Source organism: Mus caroli, chromosome 12 (assembly GCF_900094665.2).
Source record: "Mus caroli chromosome 12, CAROLI_EIJ_v1.1, whole genome shotgun sequence".
NCBI classification, from domain to species: domain Eukaryota; kingdom Metazoa; phylum Chordata; class Mammalia; order Rodentia; family Muridae; genus Mus; species Mus caroli.
In genome coordinates, this window is record NC_034581.1 from 86,331,071 (window position 1) to 86,356,474 (window position 25,404).

General features: G+C 39.4%; 1 protein-coding gene across 3 annotated transcripts in view; it reads right to left on the bottom strand.

The window, feature by feature from the left end:
• Cep128 (centrosomal protein 128) overlaps nucleotides 1-25,404 on the bottom strand; it is a 339,922-nt gene that overhangs the window by 174,328 nt on the left and 140,190 nt on the right. For all 3 annotated transcript variants that reach the window (XM_021179476.2, XM_021179475.2, XM_021179474.2), the window contains one exon: nucleotides 15,875-16,067. In XM_021179476.2, coding sequence (XP_021035135.1) covers nucleotides 15,875-16,067 — 193 coding nt within the window. The remainder of the gene's footprint in view (nucleotides 1-15,874; nucleotides 16,068-25,404) is intronic.

Consider the following 25,404-nt stretch of genomic DNA (forward strand, 5'->3'; position numbering starts at 1 on the left):
GAAAAGAAATTCATTCAAGGTTGTTTTCTCTTTAAATAGTCATCAGACATTTTATTTTCAAGAGCTAATATCGTTCTTAAATATCTGCAATTTTATTACTTAAAAAAAATGTAGCCTATATGGTAACTAAAAATATTTAAAAAAAAAACATGATAAAACTTGAAAGACATGAAGATGTGGTTATGGAGACTATCGGATGCTTCCTTTCCTACATGCTGCATTCGGGACGCTGAAAACTGATCTCCAGGATCATTTCACAGCATCTAACGTCCTACCCCACTCAAGCCCTTGGTCCGTAAACAGGAACTGCCTTAAGCCTGGACGATTTGCCACGGATTATCTCTGAGCAAAAGGCCATATAATTAACATGTCTAAGTAACATCATCTCAAACACTGGTAAATGTAATGGAGAAAGAACATTAAGAGCAAGGTGGGGAGTTCGGATCTCCAGAACACAATATAAAACTAGGCACAACAGCAGGTGTCTGCCACAGGAGCACTCAAGGGTACAGGCTGATAGATCTCTAGGCTTTGCTAGTCAGCGAGCCTAGAAGAATCCAATCAATGAGTTCCAGAATCAGTGAGAGACCCTTTCTCAAAGAGGTAAGTGGAGAATGATTGAGAGCGATATGTAGCATCTACCCCTGGCCTCCACATACAGGTCTACAAAAATGCAAATAATATATACACGTGCTAGTACGTGTACACACATACACGTATACAAGATTATAATACCAAATCAGAAGGTTTTATTTTTCTGTTTTGTGTATGTATGTGTTTTGTGCGTGTATGCATACATACACACACAAATCTTAGGCCAAGTCAACCTTGGGCATCTTTCCTTAGGTGCTATTAATATTGTTCTGTTCTGCTTTGTTCTGTTCTTGTTTCGTTTGTTGACACCGTCTCTCCAGTGACTGGCCAGAAGCTAAGCTGGCTGGCCAGCAGGCCTTGGGGCTCCTCCTGTCTCTGCCTTCCCAGAGCTGATATTACAAGTATGTACCACTATGCCCAAATTTGTTATTTGTTGGCATGGGGATAGACTCCATCCCTCATTCTTGCACTGCAAACATGTTACCTACTGTGCCATATTCTCAGTCCCAAGGAGGGACTTTTCAAAGTTTCTCTGTATAGAAATCACAAAAACCAAGAAAGCTAGAAAAGAAAGCTTGGAAATAAAATCTAAGATGTTTCCATGTGTGCCTAGACCACAGGAAAGAAACAAACTTCCTAGTGCGCATACTGGGTTTTACCTATATATGTATATACATATCTATGATATGTATATCTATACATATGTATATACATAGATATGTATATACATATCTATGCTAAAGCCTATTGAATCAGTGAGGAACATTCAAAGTTTAGCAAGACATAACAGTAAACAACAACAACAGCAATATAGTATGAAAGTTATTTAAAACGTAGGTAACTTTACTCCTCGTATTTTCCTTTTCACATTTCTAGACTGCTGTTAACAATGGTAATGGAAAGTACAGAGGGAAACTCGGGGCTACAGCTGTGTATAACCGATGACCAGTGGGAAAGTAACGACAGTGGCTGACAGATGAGCCATAGATAACTGGAGATAGGCAAGCCAACCTGGAGCCTACTGCAGTGACAGCAAGGCAAACGATGAATCTGGACCACAATACAAAATAAGAGGGATCTGAGAAACAGTACAGGAGTTGGGCTGAAAGGACTGTCTAGTGAGTCTCATACACACAGTGAGGAAGAGAGGAATTAATTGATCTAAGTTTTTAAAGGGTTAATTGTGATTTCAAAAAAAAAAAAACATACACTTCATAAATTTGAAGCATACAATCCAGTGGTGATTCATATATTCAGGGTTGCATAATAACCACAGTCTGCTTTCCAATATCTTCCTTATGCTAGAGAGGCTTTACACCACTGGGTCCCACAAATGTGCTTGGATGTGCATCTATCAGCTAGAGTAACTTTTTAACATACCTTCCTCCAACTCTCACCTACAGATAGATATAATGTGTGTGTGTGTGTGTGTGTGTGTGTGTGTGTGTGTGTGTGTGTGTGTGCCTGCATGAGCACGCGCAGCTCTCAGAGTAGTGTGGCACAGCATAGATGTGAGGATCAGAGGACAGGTCATGTGCGTTCCAGGGATCAAACTCTGGCCATTGGATTGACAACAAATACCTGCTGAACCGTCTCACCCATCCAAGAGCCATCTTTACTTGATGACTAGATGGTATATGCATTAGTATATAAAGATTTCACTCAAGTATCATCTAACACAATCCCTCCTTGTTCTGGCTTCTTTCATTTCTCATGTTTTCAAAGCTTCAATCATGTTCTGAGATGTATTGACACTCATGTGTTTATTCTCATTACTTAAAGATAATCTTCTTATGAGTGTTCCACATTGCATTTCTCCATGAACTAGGTAGATAGTGAGATTGTTTTGTAGTAGGGAGTCAGGTGGAAACACGGACAATAAGGACAGGTGACAGGACCCTCCCCACCAAGGACACATGGAAGGGACAATGCATACACAGAGAAAAGACACTCTGTTCAACATGAAAGAAGGCAGGGACCATTTAAAGGTCCCCCAAAGGCTCACAAATCTTGCGGCTCAGTGATACTGTGACGTCTAACCTCCACCAGCTCCCTGGCTCACATCCACCTCTGGAAAGGCTCCCTCCATTCTACCTCTATTTATACCACACCCATGGAGCCCAGCTCCAGCAGTTTGTATGGGAAAGCATACAAACTGTATGTATTTGTACTGGAAATTCCAAGTAGGCTGTGTGCCCACATGGGCTTTTCTTGTTAGCCACTGTGGATACTATATGCTGTGAACAGTAAGATGCATTTATAACTTTTGTAGAACCCATGGTTTCACATCTCTGATATACATAACTGAGTAGAAATGCTAGGTTCTGTGGTGACTCTAGGGTTCGCTGAGTGGCTACATCACTTTGCTTCCCCACCAAGGGAATACAAAGGTTCTATTTCTCCACACCCTTACGAAGAGTTGCTAGGATCTGTGTTCTTTATCATAGCTACCCTAGTACATAGGGACTGCTGCCTCTCTGTGCTATCTATCTGCATTTACCTGGTAGCTAACCTGCTCACTTCCATAAGTTCTGGGACAACTGGAGCTGTTACATGGAGAAACCCTGTCTCAAAACAACCAAAAAACAAAAATACAAAAAACAAAACAAACAAATAAAAAACACCTACATGGTATGCCCATTGCTTTGTTGTGTACTTCAAGATGTGTCTAGCACCAGAGAAAGATCCCACACCTGACACACCTTACTAACAGACTTTTACTGACATCACTGACTGTGTCTACAGATATTACTAATGCCAGTTCACTAGCTCCAACCTGAAGATGATTTCACAGTAGTTGGCACGTAAATAATAATTTTTCATTTTAACAAAAGTAAGGACACATGATGATGTTTGCATCTAAAAATTACTAAGAATGCTGACAAAATCATGTTCTATTAATAATAGTTTCATGATAATGTTTCTGAATATATTTTTAAAATGCTGACTTATAAAATGTAAATATAGGTTTCACCCAAGAGCCCAGGAGTTGTAGGGTACAAAAATACTACAAGCAATACAGACACCCAGACTAACACTCTACAACGTTGTCGGCATCTATGCACATTGTATAAGGTAGATTGTTAGTTTAGGTTTTCAAAAATAGAAGTGAGCATGATACTGAGAATATTCTTAACTTCATGCAGGAAAATAAAGTCTATACTCTACTGTGTATAAGAGGTGCACGGCTGGGAGTTTTAACCTGCAGGGACTCTGCTTGTAATCAGGGAAAGAGAAGGTTAGCTAGCTAAAGCACAGAGAAGGGTAATGACGCTGCTGTTTTTGACCATAGTGGGCACACGTGTAAATGAGGACCAACAGGAGGGAGGGTCTCATCCCAGGAAGCCCATTGCTTGTCCCAAACAGCTGCTTTCCTCTGAGCATTAACTGATTTCTTCACTACCACTATCTTCTCTTCTTGGTTGGGAATATTGCCTCTGAAAGAGATTTCTAACCTTTCAATGAAATAATCAAAGCATTACAAAGAAAATCTTTTCCTTCTACCTTTACTTTGACCATTCTGCTCAGGAGGAACTTAAGAGTGGCTTTGCCCCATCTCTTGAAACTATACCTATTAGACAGGCATCAGGCAAGGCTGGACCCAGTAACAAAGCTGGACATGTAGGGTGGGCCACGTGGTATGTCAAGCCATACAGATCCATTGAAATAAATCACAGAAAACGATAAACTTACCCCATTCATACTGACTATAATTTAGCAACAGTACCAAATGGAGCACAGGATAAAAATATACCCAGTAAGAAAGAACAGTTTAGGGTCCAATGCTACATCAAAGACAAAAGGTACTTGCTTGTGTCACAGCCTAAATAGAGAACACATCTGCACATATGCATTGACTCCGAAAATTGGAAAAACTCAGAAACTCCAAGCAAAGCATTTCTACATACTTTAAATTCCTTCTTATAGTTGAGTTTGCTTTGGAGGGTACAAAGTGTTTACACTGTAAAGTGTCTAGCAGGATTTTGCTTTGTTTTGCTTTTGGCTTTTTTGTTATTTATGTCTTGCTTGGTTGGTTGGTTGGTTTTTGGTTTTATCAGACCAAGTTTCTCTGTGTAGTGATGGCTATCCTGGAACTTGTTATGTAGACCAGGCTGGTTTAAAGCTTACAGAGTTCTCATCTTTGCCTCCTGAATAGTGGATTTAAATGCATGTACCACCATGCTCTGGTCTAGTAATTTTTAATATATGAAATACTTTTCAAAATAAAACAATATATGAGTTCCACTTTACATTCATTATTTTGAACTGCCCAAAGAATTCTCAACAATGTTGGCAATCAGACTACAGACAATTAACTTATAATAATAAAAAAGAATGATAGATATAACAGTATCAGATACAGATGCCTTTCCTGGACAATGTTGTCCAAGAAACCATGAGACAGACATCAACAGACACTGGACATGGGAAATGTGCCTGGTTGAAATGGAGATGTGCAGTGAAATAATATGAATAGCATATTTTGAAAAATTAATTGATAAAGAATATTAAATACCTTGCTAATTTTCACATACCAAAATGATCCTATTTAATACAAAGCAATATAAATATATTAAAATTAATTTCACACCTTTTCAATGTTATAAGACAAGTTAAAACTATATTTGTAGGTCAGATTTGTGTCTTTGTTTTTAAACAGCATTCTTCTATACTGTTGAACAATTTTTATTAACTATGTAAATTTCTTACAGAATATTCCAGAACATGAATAAGTGAAGAGATAAACTAAGAAGAAAGTAGTTAAATAAATAGGTATGTTCAAAATATATGTATGGTTAAATTGTTTCAAAACATGTTAATTTGATGTTATTAGGCAAACACTCATGCATGGCATTTCAAGTGGTAAGCAAGGATAATAAATACTTATGGGAAGTCCATTGTGAAATGAAATGTTTATGGGTCATGAGAAAAGAATCTGGTACTTGTATTTTTAAGAATGAAAGGAAGGGAGGGAGGGAAGAAGGGAGAAAAGAAGGGCGGGCAGACAGGAAGGAAAGGAGAAAGAGGGCACTCTGCACTCTTCTTATCCCAAAATAGACAGAACCTCTGGAGCACAGGGCTAAGGATGTACCGCTACAAGTTGTTCAATAGTCATGTACCTTAAGCCATAAAGAGTGCCTAATTAAAATCATCACAACATCACTGCTGGGAAACCCAGTAGCTTGCCATGCTGTAGGCAGGGTCAGTGGTAGAACATGACAAACATAGAGCATTCATGTGATGCCGAGCCCTGAACATGCTTTGTAATCTCTTCCAAACACAACACAAAACCATAGAGAATTATCTCTGCTCTTTGAACTCTACTACTCATTTAAAAAAAAAAAAGACATGGCAAATATATTTATATTATTCTTATAGAGTATGTGTCAGGGATAATATGTTTTGCCATTCTCAGACTAATTAAAAGAATAAGTTACTTGACACATGTCTTATCTATAAGCAGAATGTTCCTATATAAGGAAGGAATTTGTACAATTTTTCTTCCATGAGACTTAGATGTATCCTAGTCATTTACCTACTATGTGTAAGGCCATAGGACAATCCCTGGTATCACAAAACAAAACAAAGCAAAACAAAACATACTGAATACTTCTGTTATGAAACTGGATTGTATATCTTATCATCCTTCTCTGATTCTCAATGAACAAATAAGCCAAAGAGGGAAAATAAATAAATAAATACAGACAGACAGACAGACAGACAGACAGACGGACTCCAGTTTGGGCAATGGAGAGGTCAGTTCTCTTTCCGCCTTTTCAAAGGGTTGTGCCCATCAAGCATGGCAGAGTGAGTAAAAGATTTCATCAGTATAAAATGACAGAACCTTTGAAGAAGAAGCCCACAAAGCAATTCTATTTATTTTATAATAGAAATGAGAGTGCTTACTCTATGACAACAGAAGCGCATGTGTGTATGAAGCCCATGAAAAACACCACACACTCACTGCCAAAGCAAAGAAAGATTCTCTGAAGAACTTACAGGCAAGAACTTTATTCGGGCTTACAGCAACAGAATGTCTTCACTGATGCCTAAATCTAACACAGTAAAGCTATTTTCCTCAAAAGTAAGAATGTAACACCCTTCTCTAAATGTCTTATTCTATAACTTAATTGCCCCTATAAGAAGGGAAAATAAAAAAACCCAAGAACTATAAATTATGGAGGAAAATCTAACATAATGGTAAAATAGTGTCCAAAAGCTGATACCCTTTGTGCATTAAAATATTCAGGGCTAATTATGATTTTAGCACTTGTTTTTTATCCTTGCTTTGTTCATTGGCCAAACTTAAACACTTCTCATCTCCTTCAATGAGAGTAGCGCTATTATGTTTCTGGAAGCATGGGCAGGGTTCCTCAAAGCCTAATTTCAAGGTCTTAATTGGCTGAGGCAATGGGAGGCTATACAAAGCCCACTTCACAGAGAGGGGCAGGAGTGCCAGGTCACTTGAGAACAGATGAGGAGCTGACTGGAAGCTATTGCTGAAGTCTTGCAGTGTTCTGGGAAGTTTTACCAAATAGTAACTTACACAAAATGGAAGCGGACCATCTATCACCACAGAGAGGCTAAGCTGCAGAAACCGAGTGATTAAGACTTAGAAACTGTTATTTTCACTTCAGCACACATCATCAGGCCAGAAAGGCTGACTGAAGACACCCTGCCACGGCTGGGTCTGTAACATACACTTGATATGAGGGGTTCTGACATGCAATGAGTCCCAATGACTAAGACTGCCACTGACTGACATTTCTCTCCATCTGGGGCCCTTCCTCTACTTTTACATGTGCAAAGTTTGAAGAGGAATTCATCATCAATGCATTCATATCCTAACCCAACATCTGTGCATCTGCACGATAATTAGCACAGTAAATTATCTTGAACCACAAGCAACTTAATTCTTAATAATATAACCATAATTAATCATTAATAACATGCGTAATAATAAAAAGAACTCAGGTAAATTGATTACTTTGTCATCAACTCTAATTACTGGTAACAAATTCTGCAAGCAAACAAAAGAAACCAATTTTTATCTGTGTAATTTAGACTCTATGGAAAAGAAAAAAAGACCTAAAATTTAGCTAGGCAAACCTTTTAAATCATTTTATATTCACATTAACAATAAAGACACATGTGAAAAAATTAAATTAAATTAAATGGCAAATTACTCATTTGGGTTCCCAGTAGGGATTTCACCACTGATTTCTAGTGTTCACTTAGTAGGTCAACAGAGAGCTCAGAAGCTTGCTAACATTTCAATAAGAAAACATAAACTTGTTTTATTTTACTGTTACAATGAAAACACACAACCTGAAGTAAGGTAGCCACTCAGGTGAGTTTTTTTTTAAATGGGTTTCCATAAAATTCGTCTTTCCTAATTTTATACTCTAGCCCCTCCCTTGTTCTATTGGCTTATTAATCCTTCTTTCATTTTATCTCTATACCACTACTGAGGAAAACCCAAGTTGCTGCTGCTTCATAAATTCTACCTCAAGTAGCCTGTGTTATAGGCAGCTGTGTTATTGATTGTCTGTCTCTCTGTCTGTCTGCCTGTTTTCTCTGTGAGTCACCAGAGGTCATTTAAGTCTGGGTTTACTCTAGCTCGTTCTTATCTTCCTCTACCATTTTACTGCAGAAAATGTATTCTTTATTATCTACTATTCCATACCACAAGTTCCCTCAATTTCAGGCTCCCCCTAATAGGGAAGATCCACAGCCAGGAAAATCTAAATGCACAAGTAGAAACAACACCAGTTCCAACAGCGAAGCTATGTTAGAATCTGGTGCAGGAGTTCATACAGATAAGAGAACACCGAAATTCATAGTCTAAAAATATAAGGAAAAACATTTTGGAGAAAGTAAATTGGCAACACAAAAATATAGAAATCTGAAATGGTGCTGGTTACAGTTACTTAATTTGCATGGAATAATCAAACAGTGATATCGCTTCCTCCATGTGCAGATGTTTTAGAAAGCACACGGAGGGCAAAGGAGACCTACAAAGGCTGGCATTTGACTGCCCCACAAACACTCTCAGCATTCCATGCGGTCTATTCTGTCAACGGCAATCTTCCACAGGGTACAGACTTGTAAGAATTAATATCCACTAGAAAATACCTAAGATCCCGGAAGATCCTTTTTGTAGACAACTAGCACCTCCTTCATCTTTCCTTCCCAATTCCCAAATACCCCCAAAAGGTGATTTCTTCCTTTCCTTGCAGTATAAAAAACAATTAGTCTCCCATTTCTATGGCAGAGCAAGACAACAGAAGTTTAATATTTTATAATATCTTGTCTTTGTGCGTGTCCTTGTTTCTGCACTAGGTCATCTCTAGGGTATTTATAGCACTGCGTGAAGACAGAGAGAGGGAATCTTGTAGTAACGGGGAGCTGGGCCAGTTTTTTAAAACTCAAGACGGATAATGTAAGCTCGAAACATTCCAATAAAATTAGATTTGCCTCTCTTTGTAAACATTATGATAAAGAGATTTCCTGAAGTATTAAGATTGGTGAATTTAGGGAGTATCTCACAGGATACAACAACCTTTTTCTCTTCATATTGTAATTTAAACGGTTTTATTTATTTATCAATCACCCCAACTCAGATAGGGGCTTCCTATATAGCCCTGGCTGATTTGGAATTCACTGCACACAACAGGCTGGACTCAGACTCACAGAGATTCTCACACAGCCTCTACCTTTGCCTCCAAAATGCTGAGGTTAAAGACACATGCCTCATGTTAATGACTAATCATTCTGCATTTTAAAGGCACAAAAGTATCACACACTAAATGATATGAAAAGAAATTAATGTCCAACAGAAAAATAATTATGTTCTCTGGACAAGCATCTCTACTGGTTTTAATGACAGCCAAAAAGACTGCAGTTTTTGGCAGGTATTATAAGATGTTGAAGAAAGTGTTGCTCTCTTTATATCTCCATGGAACAGGTCTGAGAGGCAGGAAATTCTAATTCAAAAGCTCCTAAAGTAATCAGCACGTGGCTGGTTCAGTTTGCTTTGCTATATAGACGTATGGACACAAGCTTAGATTTCACACAGATCTCTACTACTGTAACTATGTCTGGTCTTGGAGATTAACTGCCCACACTTGTCTTTGAGTCTCAGCTACTTCAACCATAAGTTAGATGAAGAAGCTCACAGTTGTTTACAGGATTAAGTGAGACAATTTATATAAAAATGTGTATGCTATCAAGCTCTCTATAAGTGTTGGTTTTCTTCACCCCACAGTAGCTGTCTCAAGAAAAATTAGAGGGAATCGTGACCATAGACTTTGTGTCACTTGCACAGAGCTATGGGGAGAAACATTTCCCAAAGCATGACATGAATATAAATTACTTAATACCTAAAAGTAGAATAAACATTCTTAGTTCTAGATCAACATTATCCGGGGAGCATGAGACCTGGAGAGCTAGCTGGCTCTGCCTTTTGCTGGCTGCAGCATTGGTTGGGCCACCTGGGGCAGGGTAGAACTTCCAACACATGGTGTGGATGCGGGAGAGCTGGTAGGCTGACCAGAGCTCGGATACCTCGAAAGCCCAGATGCAGGGTGTCTTAGTCAGGGTTTCTATTCCTGCACAAACATCATGACCAAGAAGCAAGTTGGGGAGGAAAGGGTTTATTCAGCTGTTCATCACTGAAAGAAGTCAGGACTGGAACTCAAGCAGGTCAGGGAGCAGGAGCTGACGCAGAGGCCATGGAGGGATGTTCTTTACTGGCTTGCTTCTCCTGGCTTGCTCAGCCTGTTCTCTTATAGAACCCAAGACTACCAGCCCAGAGATGGTCCCATCCACAAGGGGACTTCCTCCCTTGATCACTAATTGAGAAAATGCCTTACAGCTGGATCTCATGGAGGCATTTCCTCAACTGAAGCTCCTTTCTTTGTGATAACTCCAGCTGTGTCAAGTTGACACAAAACCAGCCACTACACAGGGCTCTAACTTGGCTCACCCCAACATCTGTCCCATTGATGAACTGCTTGAGTACATGAAGGGTCCAGTCCTACAGATCCAAAAACTACAGGATCTCCATGTCACTCTGTAACAGCAGGCTATCCAAGAGGAGTCCCAGTGAGGTCCCATCATTGATAGTATAGCAGAAGCCAGAGGTATCCTACCAGACCAATGACTCATTATAATGTACATTTCAAAGAACCGTGGACAAAGGAGTATACTTTGGGACACACTGTGTCACACTACACATCGGGAGGTTGTAAGGGTGGAAGGCACCCTTGGTTACTGGAGGGCGAGATGAGTGAGATTAGGGTGAATGACGAGAAGTTCGGAAAAAAGCAATAAAAACTGAACTTAAAAAAAGAAAAAAGAAACTATACTCCAGAAAAGCAAAAAGAAAAGATTTTCTCTATTGTTGGCTACTGTAGTTAACAAAAGCAGAGTCAAAATTGCTAAGCCAGTGACTGGGGTGATGGCTCAATAGTTAACAGTGCCTCCTGCTCTTCTACAGAACTAGAGTTCAAGTGGAGGCATCAGCAAAGGGTGACTCATAACATCCTGGAATTCCAGTGCCAGGAGACCTGCCATCCTTGACTTCCAAGCAATGAAGTATTATTTTGTGCACTGTGTGTCTCTGTGAGGATGTTTCTGGACCCAATTAGCATTGGAATCAACAGTTGAACAAGGCAGATTGCCACTCCCAACATGACTGGACATCATAATCCATTAAGGCAGGGGCTCTCAACCATCCTAAAGCTGCAGACCTTTAATACTGTTCCTCATGTGGTAGTGACCACAACCATAACATCATTTTGTTGCTACTTCATACTATAATTTTGCTACTGTTATGAATTATACTCTTGTAGTGATATTTTAGAATCCTGGAATTTTGGTTTCTTTAAAAAGCACAAATATTATAAGAATGTGCTTTCATTTTCATCCCAAGGTAAGGATGCAGGGCTGACTCTGACTGTCTGCAATAGCTGACTATGATTTGCCTCATGCTCTAGCAGCAGCATGCTTTTGCCACGCACAGATAATTATATTGGGAAGTCTGGGAACTTCTCAGAAAGTACATAAGTGCTAGGGCCCTAGAGGGGCACAGTGGGCTGTTGTGGATCATGTACGGAGGTTGACTGCAGTTTGCTAGCAGCCATGCTCAAAGAAGAAACAAAAGGAAGAAAATTAGATTCAGGGATCCTCTCTCTCCCTCTCTCTCTCTCTCTCTCTCTCTCTCTCTCTCTCTCTGTGTGTGTGTGTGTGTGTGTCTTCTGTTGCTGCTGCTGATTCCCTTATGTACTATTAGCAGATTTAAAAAAGGGAGCATAAAGAGTGGGAAAAAAAGGAACCCAAAAGCAGGAAAGACTAGTTACATAATGTAAATATCTGACATACAGAACTCTCTGATATGCGACCGACAAAGAAGCCAGGGCCCACAGGCTCACAAGTGCTGCTTTAAAGGCTTCAGTAAACAACAAAGCAAGGACAACAAAGAAGCCTTCATGCCATAAGGATAAGAAGATTTAAAATGCGCTCAAGAAAAAGTGCCAATTGACAATATAAGAGAATCTTCCAACTGAAATTCCATAATTAAAAGGAAAAATAGTTTTTATATACAGTATCACCACCCTGTATTTTCAGATAAATAAATTTCAAATAAATTTTCATAGCTTAAGCTATGTCATAAAGCATCATGTCTTATAAAGAATGTTAATCAGAATTTAATCTACAGCAAAGAATAGTCAAACTCCTTTTATTAGAGTTTAATCATTAGTTTAAACATATTCTCAATTCATTATTTGAAATAATGTTTCACTGTTATTAATGAATGTTTAAACAAGTCGGTAATCCAAAAAGGAAAAAAAAAAAGTAATACATGTTAATGAACCAGAATCGAAACAAGTGAGTAATTTGATATTAAAAGGTATCTTTTAAGTTATTTCAGTCTTTAAACATTATAATCCATAATGAAATAAGAAAAATGTTTTTTCCTTAATCTTTGGACTAAGCAAAGTACTTGTAGTACTTCTTCTATAAGTGTCATATGATACATTTTTTTAAAACAATTTGGAAAAACTGACATAATTTGGCAAATAACAAAAATGGGTGAATGAAGCTGGACAGTCAATTACTAATGTACAAATAAAACCCAAGGGATTTCACTGCAACTCTATGTGATAAAGAAAATGCCCACAATTCACTAATTCCTTAGTCTCTGTCCCAAACTGAATTCCAGGAAATTATCTTCTGTTCAGCTATTTCATAAATAGCACAGAAAAATCTCACATAGAACTCAGCTCAAAAAAGAAGAGAGAAAGTAATATCTGAAAAATACAAATAAAAAAGATCACCAAACCCTGAGCTCACCATTTATATACAAAGGTGGGTAGACATGAAACTGTAAATCAAATGATTTGTAAAGCAATGCTTTGCATAACATATCAGCTCTAAAACAATGAAAGTTTAAAAATTGATTATCTCTCTATAGTGTAACTCAATCTCAAGCTATACATAAATGCCAACTAATTAGTGAATTATATTCTAGACTCATTATTAAGAATGATAAAGGTTTGAAACCAGGCTGGTCTACAGGTCAGCGTTCTGGGCTATAAATGGCTACATAGTGAGACACTACTGCAGAAATCAAAAGGGGAAGAGGTGTGTGTCTGTGTTTGTGTGTGTGCGCCTGTGTGTGTGTGTGTGTGTATGTGTCTGTGTGTGTTTGTGTGTATGTGTGTGTGTGTGTGTGCATGTGTGTTGTCCTGAGAGGAAATCCAGTGATCATTCCTTCTATCATTGTCTACAATAGATGATTCTGCTATTTTCCACTGCCTATTTCAGAAGGTGTACACATTAATTCTTTCTTTGAGCTGATACAAAGTCAAGATCATTTAGTCCAAATCACAAATCCTGACAAGCTAATGGTCAAAATAAATAAAACATTGTACACATTATTGTCATAAGTCAGTCTGCCTAAAAGAACAGCTAAAAGGATCATGGGAAAAAGTTTAGAGCTCCTTTAACCTTGATATTCCAAGAATCATTTCCCTGCTTTTACTTTGGATCCTACCCACTCTACCTTACTCCCAGTTACCTTTTAACTTTTATATCCATGACTTCTTCCAGTCATTTATATTTACACTATAGTTTTTCTATGCTTATAGTTTCAGCAAATATAGGTGAACTAAAATCATTTAAAACATCTATACAGTTTAAAATTGTTACATTTCTAGCTAGCATTTAGGTATTTTGAGACTTTTCATTTACACCAGGAAGGCAACTCGACTCATAAGACAATATAGTCTAGAATTACAACTATTAAGAATATAGTGGCCCTAACAAGTCAGGAATCTCTTAGAGAATACTGTCACAAAGAAAGCATTAATCACGTGACTACAACTTCTGTACAATGGAACAGAGAACTGAAATACCAGGAACGACAGACATTGCACCTATTCCAGAATGTCACTAAAGAAATGACAACCATGCCATTCAAATTCCCTGATCATCCACATGCATCCTCCATGTCTGTACTGTTTATCAAATACTCAAGGAAATTCCAAAATGGAAGGAAATGTGGGTCAATAGCCAGATATCATCTCTTTCAAAGTCTAAAATATAACAATTATGCTTCTTTTTTAATTATGATTTTTCTTTTGCTAAACACTGATATGATACCAGCTCTAATAATGCTTCCATTCACTTACTTATCCATCTTCTGACTCAAAATACTTGATATGCCTACTATGCTGTGTTTTCAGCACTGGAAGGACGGCAAGAAACAAACACTTACAAACCGCCTCCTTCCTGAAACCTCCATGTTTCCATGGAGCCACTGACCAGTGGGTGTGCTCTCCACCCCATAGACTTCTTAACTGTACATGCAGATATTCACTGAGAGAGAAAGGGGAGTCAGCTGGCCAAGGACTGCTTGTCCCAACTGCAGCCACTATGGCTAAGACAAAACTCTGTCGTTGAGCTGCACGTGCGTGCGTGCGTGCATGCGTGCGTGCGTGCGTACGTGTGCGCACACACACACACACACACACACACAGAGGAGATGGCGTTTATTTCCTCTAGCACCTGCCACTAGGATGCTTGATTAACAGACACTAACTACAAACAAACTGAAAAACTATCCTCTTGCAAGTCTTACTTTCTCATAAGCTACTAGATACTCCCCTTCCTTGTATCTTAGCAGTGGTTTTCCTTTTAAAGCTGTGCGTACAAATATTTACTTTTTCATATTTAGATACACATTAATCCTAATACAAAACAATGATCACAGGAACAAATACTGTTTACTGACATTAAAGCTGAGTATTACTCTAGTGTTAACTCGGGAGCATCACATGAAGTACAGAAAATTCATACAGCTTTGATCTCCAGCTCCCATAGCCAGGTGTTATTGCACTGTCACTAAAAAACAGAAAGGCATCCTTTGAAACCTCCAGTAGCCACAGCTAACAATACTCAGCTGGCCTAGAGCGACAGTTCTCAGAACAGGTCTGCATGTGCAGGGCTCCACAATGACATTACTAAGACATGATTTCTCCTTTAATTTTCTGTGTTAAGTTTCAGGTTTTCTTAAGGGGACACTACAATAAGCTGCCTGTGAATCCTAGTAAAGTACAGCAATAAGGGAATAAGTCAGTGGCTCAAGGACAACAGAACCTGATCCCAAAGGCTCTCGGCAGTATGTCCTGTTTCCTGTTATGATAAAGCTACTATACTGTACTTTTCTAAGTCATTGGTGTGACATTTGATGCTGCCATCATTCTTCCAAAGTTTGTCTATCTTAGGCAATCGCTTACACGAGTGAGCTTATGCCTGGTGTAATATGTATGCATCCAATTATTGTGTTCATTCTCTGCCACCACAGTCAGTGTAACGTAGCTGAGTATAATAGGACTGTTTCCTCTGCTTTATACATTGGTGTACTCTTACCACCACAGGGAGATTCTGTAATACAAAACAAGTATTTGTTGAACAAATACTTCAATCTTTTTATCGTAGGAGAAGAGAATGACTTACCAGGTCAATACTTACAAACATCTCATTCATATATATATATATCAAAAGTCCAAAAGGGGACACTGAGGCCCAACGTAGTTTCTCAGGGCTCAATAGTTATCTCTGATAGTCTCAGCAATGAAGAAAGAGGAGAGAACACAAGAGGCAAGGAAAGAAAAGAAGATAGAAGTCCTAAGTGAAGAAGTCCAGTAGGTTTACTCCAGCCCCACCGTCTCATGAAGGCAGAGGAAGAAGAGCGGGACCAGGATGGACCCACCTCTCTTCTCCTGGTGGAACTCCTCCAGAAGCTGTTCCTGCCTCTCAATGTGCTCGAACAGACACAGGAGCTCAGACTCCTTGTGCTCCGTCAGCTCCCGGAGCTCCTGCCTGCAGGCCGCCAGCTGCTGCCGCATGCTCCTCTCTCTGCTCTCTCTCTCTTTCAGTTCCTCACACAGCCACTGCAGTTTGGTCTAAAATTTAAAAAGACATTTACATCTACTTATTAAAAAGCAAAATAAAAGTCCAGATCATAACAGCCTAAGGGACACACACACACAAAAAGGTATCATTACAATAATCTCAACAAATAAAGAGAAAGTTAAGCACAATTATACCTTTACTTTGTTTTAAAGTTTATTGCAGCTGAGTGTTATTTCAGGAATTAAGCTACAAACGTCAAAGACTCATAAAATACTCGGGGCACTCAATTATATTTAGAAAAAAGAAAACTTCATGAGTGTTGGCTAGTTAAACTTGTGACCATGACACAGGTGCTAGTCTCTTAGCTTGATATATGAGGTAATTTACAACAACCACTTTAAATTTTCAAAAACACCTCAGAATAGACCTACTTGAATTTAGAGATGGGGGTGGTGAATGAATACATTTACTGTCACAAAGACTAGAAACACGCAGGGCCTTCCATCCGAAAAATCAGGTAGACTGAAAGGTTATAGGCAGGAAGCCGAACTTCAATAGCTGCACAGAATTAAGAAGGTAACTTAACCCATGCAACTATTTCTCAAAGACTCTAACCTCACCCACCTTCAATACTCAGACACTTCAAGCAAAATGTGGAAGAAATATATTTGTCTGCCTTGGATATAAAATGATTCTGTAATGTGCTGAGAATTCCCATGATAGGCTGTCCAACAAGCCCAGGTGACTTTCAACACACTCGTTCCTATAAGCAGAAGCAAGCTAGGTAAAACATCAGATAAAAGGGCAAGTCAGACTCATGGAGGGAAGAGACAACTGCTAGTGTCCATGTGCAGACACTGGAACCCTGAGAGACTGCAAAGGGATGTGATAGACATTTCTGCTTTGGAAAGCTATCACAGCTGCACAAGGGGTTAGCCAGAATGTTGCCATCTAACCTAGCAATTCTACTGACTAGACTAGACAAAAAAACCCATGAGAAAGGCATGCAGGGATGCTCAAGGCAGCATGTTTACAAACAGTCCCAAAAGAGATGCCAAAGTCCATCCAATAACAAAAAGATGGACACAATAGGCCTATTCAAACAATCAAGTATGATATGGCAACAGAAGCAAGGCAAACACAACATGACACAAAGTGGGCAAGCCTTAAAAGCAACATTCTCCTACACAAAGGAAAGCAATCACAAAAGAACATGTTTGTATGATTTCATTATTTTCCATGTACTATAAACAAATAGGTAGAAACAGGTGGTAAATGGCTGTGCAGGGTGGGAGCTGGGGGAAGGTAGGCTGAGAAGAGACTGTGAGAGGATCTGCTTCTCCTTCCAGGTGCAAAGGTGTTCCAGATTAGTGCTGATGGCAGCACAACTCTATAAACGTAACTGTGCTTGGCATACTTCAAGTGAGTTGGTGTGTGTGTGTGTGTGTCTGTGTGTGTCTGTGTGTCTGTGTGTGTCTGTGTGTGTGTGTATTAGATGCCAATATCAGTCATTTTCCTGTACTGCTCTCTACATTTTGAGAAAAGTTCCCTCACTGAATCCGGAGCTCACAGATGAAGTGAGATTAGTTGGCCAGCAAGCTCAGAGGATCCTTCTGTTCCTATCTGTCCAATGATAGAATTACAGGTGTAGCCCACCAGGCCCAGCTTTGACATGGGTACAGGGATCTCAATGTAGGTTCTGTTTGCACAGAAAGCACTTTAATTACTTAGGAATCCATTATTTAAACAACAACAAACAACAAAAAGGCCATATATAGAATGTCACAGGGACTAGAGAAACAAAGTTCAAATTAAACCTCCTTGCATACGATCAGACTCCAATTACTTTCTATGCAATTTGTAGGCCTGTCTTGTGTGGTTATATTTAATAAATATAGAACCTCTTCAGTTTCGGCTGTGCTGTGGAATCCAACTATGACTAAGGAAATGAGTAAAGCCTGCCTTACTTTCTAACATCCCATTTAAAAATATTCTTGCAAATACACAGATAGGAAAAAGTTCCACAAGACAGGAAACAAGGAAACATGATCAACTCCTAGTCAGAAAAAAAAAGGAGCACTCCCACTGCAGCACTAAGGATGGACACAGAGCGAGGCTGACGCTGTTATCCTCATTCTGCAAACAGGCAGGGGTTGCTGTTCTGAGAAAACTTAGCTCCAGTCAGAGAGGAGCACATAGTGGAGGCTGGAAGTCAAGGAATAGCAACATAGCTGCAAACAAACCAAGAGTACAGGATGAGCCAAACCTTCCACATTTCTGATCTGACAGTTCACCCAAACTCATAGTAATGTCAATAGAAGAATCAATACTCGTAGGTATGTTTCTAACTTACTCAAGAATGAATAACCCATACAACAAAGCCTAAGGAATGAAAAGTCAGTCTCAGACTGGAAAATGAAGATCTCAAGCCAATGAGGCTCAGAAAGAAAAGGAAAGGGTATAGAAGAATATAAAGAGCTCCGAAGACCTGGGATGAAGACACAGATTACGGCTCAGCAATGGAGGCAGCTCGAGTTCTCAAAAGAGAACAGGGTATCCAGTAACGGACGAAGAAGACAATAAATAGTTTAAGGTGTAGTGAACACAAAAGTAATAACTCAAAATAAAGCAGGAAAGCAACCTTTCAAAGACGGGAAGTAAAATCAAACATAGCCAAGGGAGAGCCCAAAAGCCAAAATACAAGATGGATATTTTCAATGTCAAGGACAGTGAAGGAAAAAAAAAAGACTACAAAAACTTTGGGATGTAAAAAGAAGATTCCATGACCAAAATAACGGTAGCTACTCCTTCTAGCCAAAGTAGGGCTGGAAGCAGAGTGTCCCAGCAGACTGTGGTTGTTTCTACTACCAAGAGGTAGCAAGAAAGGGAGATCAGGACTCAAATCTTATTCTTCTCATCTCTTTAAACTGAGAATGCCCTTAAAGCACTATGCAATAAAAGTTATTCGACATAATATAACTACCAATTCTGATATACATCAGTTGGAAAGGACTCACACTAAGTCATTAATCTACTAATGGACAGACTAAGAGAAGGTTTACACCCACCCTGCAGTGTTCTATATTAAAACCACAATCTGGATCTATACATAATACCTTTTTGTTTTTAACTTCACAAAGTCTTGTTACTGCTTCAAGCAAAGCATCTGAAAGCTGCCCAGAGCATCAGACCATTACTGGCAGGATGCAGTGGGGGAGAGAGAGGAAACATTAGATCCAGTTTCTGAAAAGGTGGCCTAGGCAGCCAAGCCTTTCTGTCTACTTGGTAGTTTAAGCACATACAATTTTTATTTTTGTAAGGATTTAGATCTTCTACAATACTTTCTCCAAGAATGCTGTATCTTTACCTAAAATCTTCTGTAGAAAGGGCCAATGGCACAGGCACTAACATGATATCATGGACTCTAAAGGATCTCACAAGGGCAACTAAGTGAAAAGTGAGATGCTTAAAATCTAAAATGATGCTGTGTGTGTGTGTGTGTGTGTGTCTAATGGAGTTATGTCATTTTGGTGATGATGTGCCACACAAGTGCCATGCAAAAGAAAAAAAAAATCGTATCACACATGGAAAACCTCCCCTCGGGCTGTGGCTTGGAGAAACACAACAGTCTCCCAAAGCATCACCTTGAGTTGCTTGCAGAACTTGAAGGTAAGACTCAACTACACAAGGTACCACAGAGGCTGAGCATGTGACTTGGAGGAACCAATCTGAAACTGGCCTGGAAGACTCCTCTCTGAGAAAGGCTCTCAGTGTATCAAAGGTACTATAAAGCAAGCTGCCAAGGGAAGAACAATTGATAGTCCTACCCACTGAAAAACTTACGAACCACAAACGACTAGACTGGCAAATATCTCCAATGATACAATAGTGGCAATTTTATCTTGGGGATGATAACCAACCACTGTCTCACCATACTTCAGGCTTGCCCTACAGGAGGGAATTTGTGCCTGGGACTGGAAATCTAGTGAACATCTAAGGCTTGAGAAGTCAGAGACCTGAGAGGAAAACCTACCTCTAACATTATTTTAACCCAATATAACTTTTAACTCTATTCTAAATACTTACCTTTATAACCACAGATAAATGGAGCTTTCATCCCTCATCAAAGAAGCACCTTTATATACAACAAATGGAGATTATTACGAAGATCCACTACTCATCAAACTGAAAAGAATACAGAACTGTGGGGGTACCCAATCTCAATTGATAAATCTGCAATGTAATCTTTACATAGGCCAGACCAGTAGTAGCTAGATGCCTCCTAGAGATGACAAGGGAAATCAAATCTCAATGGTAAGTTTTCCTGAACAAGACCAGAAGACTGAAACCTCCAGTTGAAATGCCAATGTGAACAGCAGAAATTTCACATGGTCTTCGACCTAGATGAAGAGGTACAAGTTGCCAATGGCTGCTGAGAGAAGAATTAGTTCCCTCCAGCAATGAGCTCCCACAAAACAATGTTGAATCTCAAGTGTTTAACCATAGACACTACATTAAATGACTATGAGTAACATTAAATGGAATCAGTAGGCTATATATGCACATATGTATGCGTGCACACATGCACTCAAATACACACAGATGTAACGATAATAATCAAAACAGAGACCACAAATGAGGCAAAGAACAGGAGGAGCTTGAGAGGAGTGATACAGATAGAGTATTCATGCACAAAGCCCTCAAAATAAAAGACACATCCTAACAGCATAATGACCATTCAAAAATAACACACTTAACAGCACAGTACCAATTCGAACTACAAAATCCATACACAACAGAGCTGGGCTAAAGTCTTCCTGTGAGAGGCTGAGTAACTACACCCTTTATACAGTGTTAACAACCTGTGGCATGGCACTTTGAAGCTACACACTCTTTTTTTCCAACGAGTAGGCACATAACAAATCACTTCACTCAGTAGCATCATGGATTAGCCAATGAGCTTAGAAGTTGGGGAAGTGGTACAAAAAGATAACTCTCATGGTCAAATTTCAAAATTAAATTTTCTGGAAACCGAACTATTTAAATTCTTTAATTACTGCCAATGGAAATACAGTAAATAGTAGTTCTCCAAGGATTAGCCTAAAATCCAGCATTATTCAAAATTACAGAAAAATATTAAATGTTGGAATATTAAGTTGATTTATTAACCTGATGGTGTAAGTCTAGTGTCTGTTACCAGAAAATAAAATGAAATAACTTTATAAACAGGAGAGATTCATATGTCCAGGATGGCATTGGAAAGGGCCAGACCTGAGGGGAGATGCATTAGAAAGTAAAGGAGCATGGGCTGATACAAGGTCTGGGGTTCACAGGAGGCCACAAGCTATTCAACGGGCCTGTGAAAGATGAAAACAAGAGTCAGCTTTTCAACTTCCAATCAAAAGGCAGACTGCCTATTCTGGGACCAAATCACTGGGAGCTAATGCAGGACTTGATTTGACTGGTTTGCATCAGATGGGAAGAAAGGAAACAGCTACAGGAACCAGGTGGGAAACATGGATAAGCTAAGAGGGGTGAAGAAAAACCTTGTGTTTCTTAAGTAAGACCCACAACTCATTCTGGCTGCTGCCTCACTATTTTGCCATTTTGAAATATTTGGTATTTGAAATACATCAGTGTAAGTGTAACATAAAAGTCAAGCAACACGTTCCCTCCCGTGTTGTAAGCAGCAGTTCTAATGTGTTCAGGTCCAGCATTCTCTTCCACGCCCATGGCTTCGGTGCATGAGGACAAGACCCTGGTTATAGCAGACCATCTGACCTCCTAAAGGGGAAAACTAATTCCATGGTCTAGCAATGCTTTTTCCACATCATTTTCAACATGCACTCACTACCACTGCAAAAAAATACGTTTGGAAGAAGAAGGAAGAAGGAGGTGGAGGAGGAGAAAGAGGAGCAGGAGGAGGAGGAAGAGAAAGAAGAGGAAGAAGAGGAAGAAGAAGAGGAGGAAAAGGAGGAGGAGGAAGAGGAGGAGAAGGAGGAGGAGGAGGAGGAAGAGATCCCTGAGGCCACCCCTCACCAGCCTCCATCAACCTATTTTTACTCAGCGATATAACAGCAAACACAGAAACTCAGCACAGGCTTCCCTTTCCTGGTCCATTCAAATCAACCCCATCTCAATGTCTGATCTCTGTTCACTTGACAGAACAGTCACTGGCATTGCTGCTCAATAAATTATGGTAAAAATAACAATGTAACAAAAAAAATCATTCCTGAAACTGCCATCAATCAAGTTTCAATTATAGATAAATTTCATTCTCTCAAACGCCATGCACTAAAGCAGAAGCCTAAACATGGCTGTATTCACCGAGCCCTGAGGGAGAGGATAAGAACCGCGCAGTGTGAGGGTAGGACCTACCCTTGAGACCTGGTAGCCCTGTCAGAGGAAAAGACACCAAAACACCTTCCTATAGGAGGTACACAGAAGACAGATCAAGACACTGACAGAAGGTGGGTGGCTCCACAAGCCAGGAAGACAGCCAAAGCACCACTTTTATCTCAGACTCACCTCTCCAACTATGAGAAAATAAATGCCAGTTGTTTAAACAAGAAGTCAGTGTGTGGCATTTTGCTAAGATAAGCCAAAGGAATGATTGCAGCATGACCAATGACTTCAATAGACTCCTGCAAAGGCTTTATCCTACTGTCAAATAAAATTAAGGTTTGGTTGTATTTAGAGGTTTCATACAAAGTGAATATAAATATAGAATGTATTAATAATCCAAAATAAAATTAAAATTTATGGAAATTTAATCAACCAATAATCAATTATAAGAAATCATGTTTCTTAGATAAATACCCAGCATCTTCATTAAGCATCCTGAAAAAGTGGCTTGGAACCCAAGACTTTAACCGTTGCAAATTATAATTAGCTGGCAAGGCTATTAATCATACAGCAGAAACCTTTCTATTAACCACTCACAGGAGCATTTTACAGATTGCATAATAGACTCATTTATTTAACAACATCAACAAGCAGTGCTAAATAAACCAACACAGGGAATTTGGAAATAAGGCAGTTTTTATCTCTGTCGTCTCGGCTCATAATTAGGTGGGAATATTCATAAGCAGCTACTAAACCTATCACAGGGATCTTTCTATTCTGTGAGAGGCTGCTACTGAGCCTTACCGTAATATAGGAAAGGCACTAAGTAATGACTCAAACCAGAGAAAACAGAAAACTTACATAACAGATGACAGCCTCTGCAGGCAGCAAGAACACTAGGATCCATATTTTTCTGCTTTAACTACTATGCTTCCCTCATCAAAACTCTAAAAATAATTTTGAGGGGAAAAATACTTACATAAGTACCAGGGGTAGGGGGAAGAATGACATTTTTTTTAATAATATGCTAAGTCACCAAAATAAACTGAACCAGACCATACAATTCAAATACAAGTCAAGTTAAAAGTATTTTTCATGTTTACGTGGTACTAAGGCCTGACCCAGGGCCTCATACATGCTCGGCCAGTGCTCGGCCACTAAGCCAACCCTCAGCTATCTTTTCCTTTTCCTTTGAGAAACAGTCTCACTAGGTCCACCATTGACTCACACTCGGATCCTCCTGCCTCAGTTTCCTAAGTAACGGGGATTATAGGCCAGTACCACCAGACTCACAGTAGGATTATAATTTTTAATCAGTAGTTTCTTCAAATCTTACTTCTCAATATGATCAGAAAGGAAAAAGAGCTCCAAAATAAGAGTATATTTTAAGATACAAATGATTTTCCCCTAAACTGTATATTCCTCATATGAATAACCCAAAGCATATTGCCAACAAAGAAACAAATAGTAAGATATTTTCATTTTTTGAGAGGATAGACTATTAGATGGTTATTCCTATCCTAAACAAGAATAGACACGATCAAATACTTTCCACAAGAAGAGGCAATATCCAAAAACGTGGAGTTTTATTTGAATATGTACCACCAAAGTAACACAGAAGGCAGAGGGTTCAGCAAAGTGCACCAAACCCGCCTTAGCAACTCAGGAGCCTCGGTTCTCAGGGAAAACTCAAAACCATAAGCACCCAGTTCTCTGACCTGCAACAGGAGCAGCTTCGCTATCGTCTCTCCTGCCATTTGAACTGCACCACAGAAAACACGGGCGGTCCAGTGCCTAGCATAGGTCATACTAGTAACACAAGAAGGGCCGCTCTGAGAAAGATCCCAAAACAGATCAGCACAGGGAACTTACCCACTACTAGGACATATTATTCTCTGTAAGCAAAGGAAACTGCAGCCTCTACATGGCCTGCTAGAATTTATGACAAAATCTCCTCCTTAATCTACAGGAACCACTTACCTGGCATTCTTTAATAGCTATCTCAACTCCTGTCCTACAAAGCCTTATCCTGATGCTCCATTGGTTATTTTATCTGCAAATCTGGGCTGACTCAGTTGGACTTTGCGTCTGTCCACAAAGCGACTATGATAGAAACCCCACCCAACCTGCTAGTCCCTCTACAGTTAACACTAACAAAAGAAATTCACTTAGTAGATTTATGAAAACAATTACCAACTGCCCTCTGCGGTCTTCCCAATACTGCAAGATGTCAGCATGGGCTGGCTGAATAGCCATTCTGCTTTCCATACAGTTTTTGTCCCCTGATTTCAGATCTTATCTCCAATAGTTATAGAGCTGTCTAGTCATAGTTCACAGGCATTACAGGATTGTAGCCCATCAATAACCCAAGCCATCTTTCTAGGAAATAGATTCAATTCCTCCCTAGTCAGTTGGTCAGCATGGTATTTTTTTATCGCTCCCGTTTACACTGTGGAGGGAACAGTTGTCTCACACAGTATTAAACCTGCTCTGATCAGAAGTTCAATCCCATTAAATGATAAGGGAAAACTGCTCACTAGCTCCCAAATTAAAGAGCTATGATGAAGAGTCATCTCTGCTTCTCATAATTTAACTGAGCCTCAGCAGTGAAAGCTTTCTGTTACAAAATGAGAAAGATTTTAACTTGAGAGAAAATTCTAAGGACATTGCTCTTGTTGTCAGAACTGCAGAGTTAGGAAAAAGAAAAAGAGAAATGTTAAATTAATGCACAACAGAAGTCCCCAGCCAGGGAATTCTGAGATACCAAAACACATACTTCTACATTTGCTATGCAAGAAGAGAAAAACATGAATCTGCATCTACTTCTTCAAAAAACAAAAAACGGTTGAAATGCACAAGATTGACGTTTTTGAAGAAGAGGGAGAGTTTTATACGGGAAGAGAAATTCTGTGTTCATTTGCCGTGTTTTGTTTTCTTACTCTGCTCCCTAACATGGATGGCTGACCTTCAGAGGTACCCACTGTCATGGCACCACTTCCCACCTGAATCCCCTCAACCCCTCAGCTCTGATTCCTCAATACT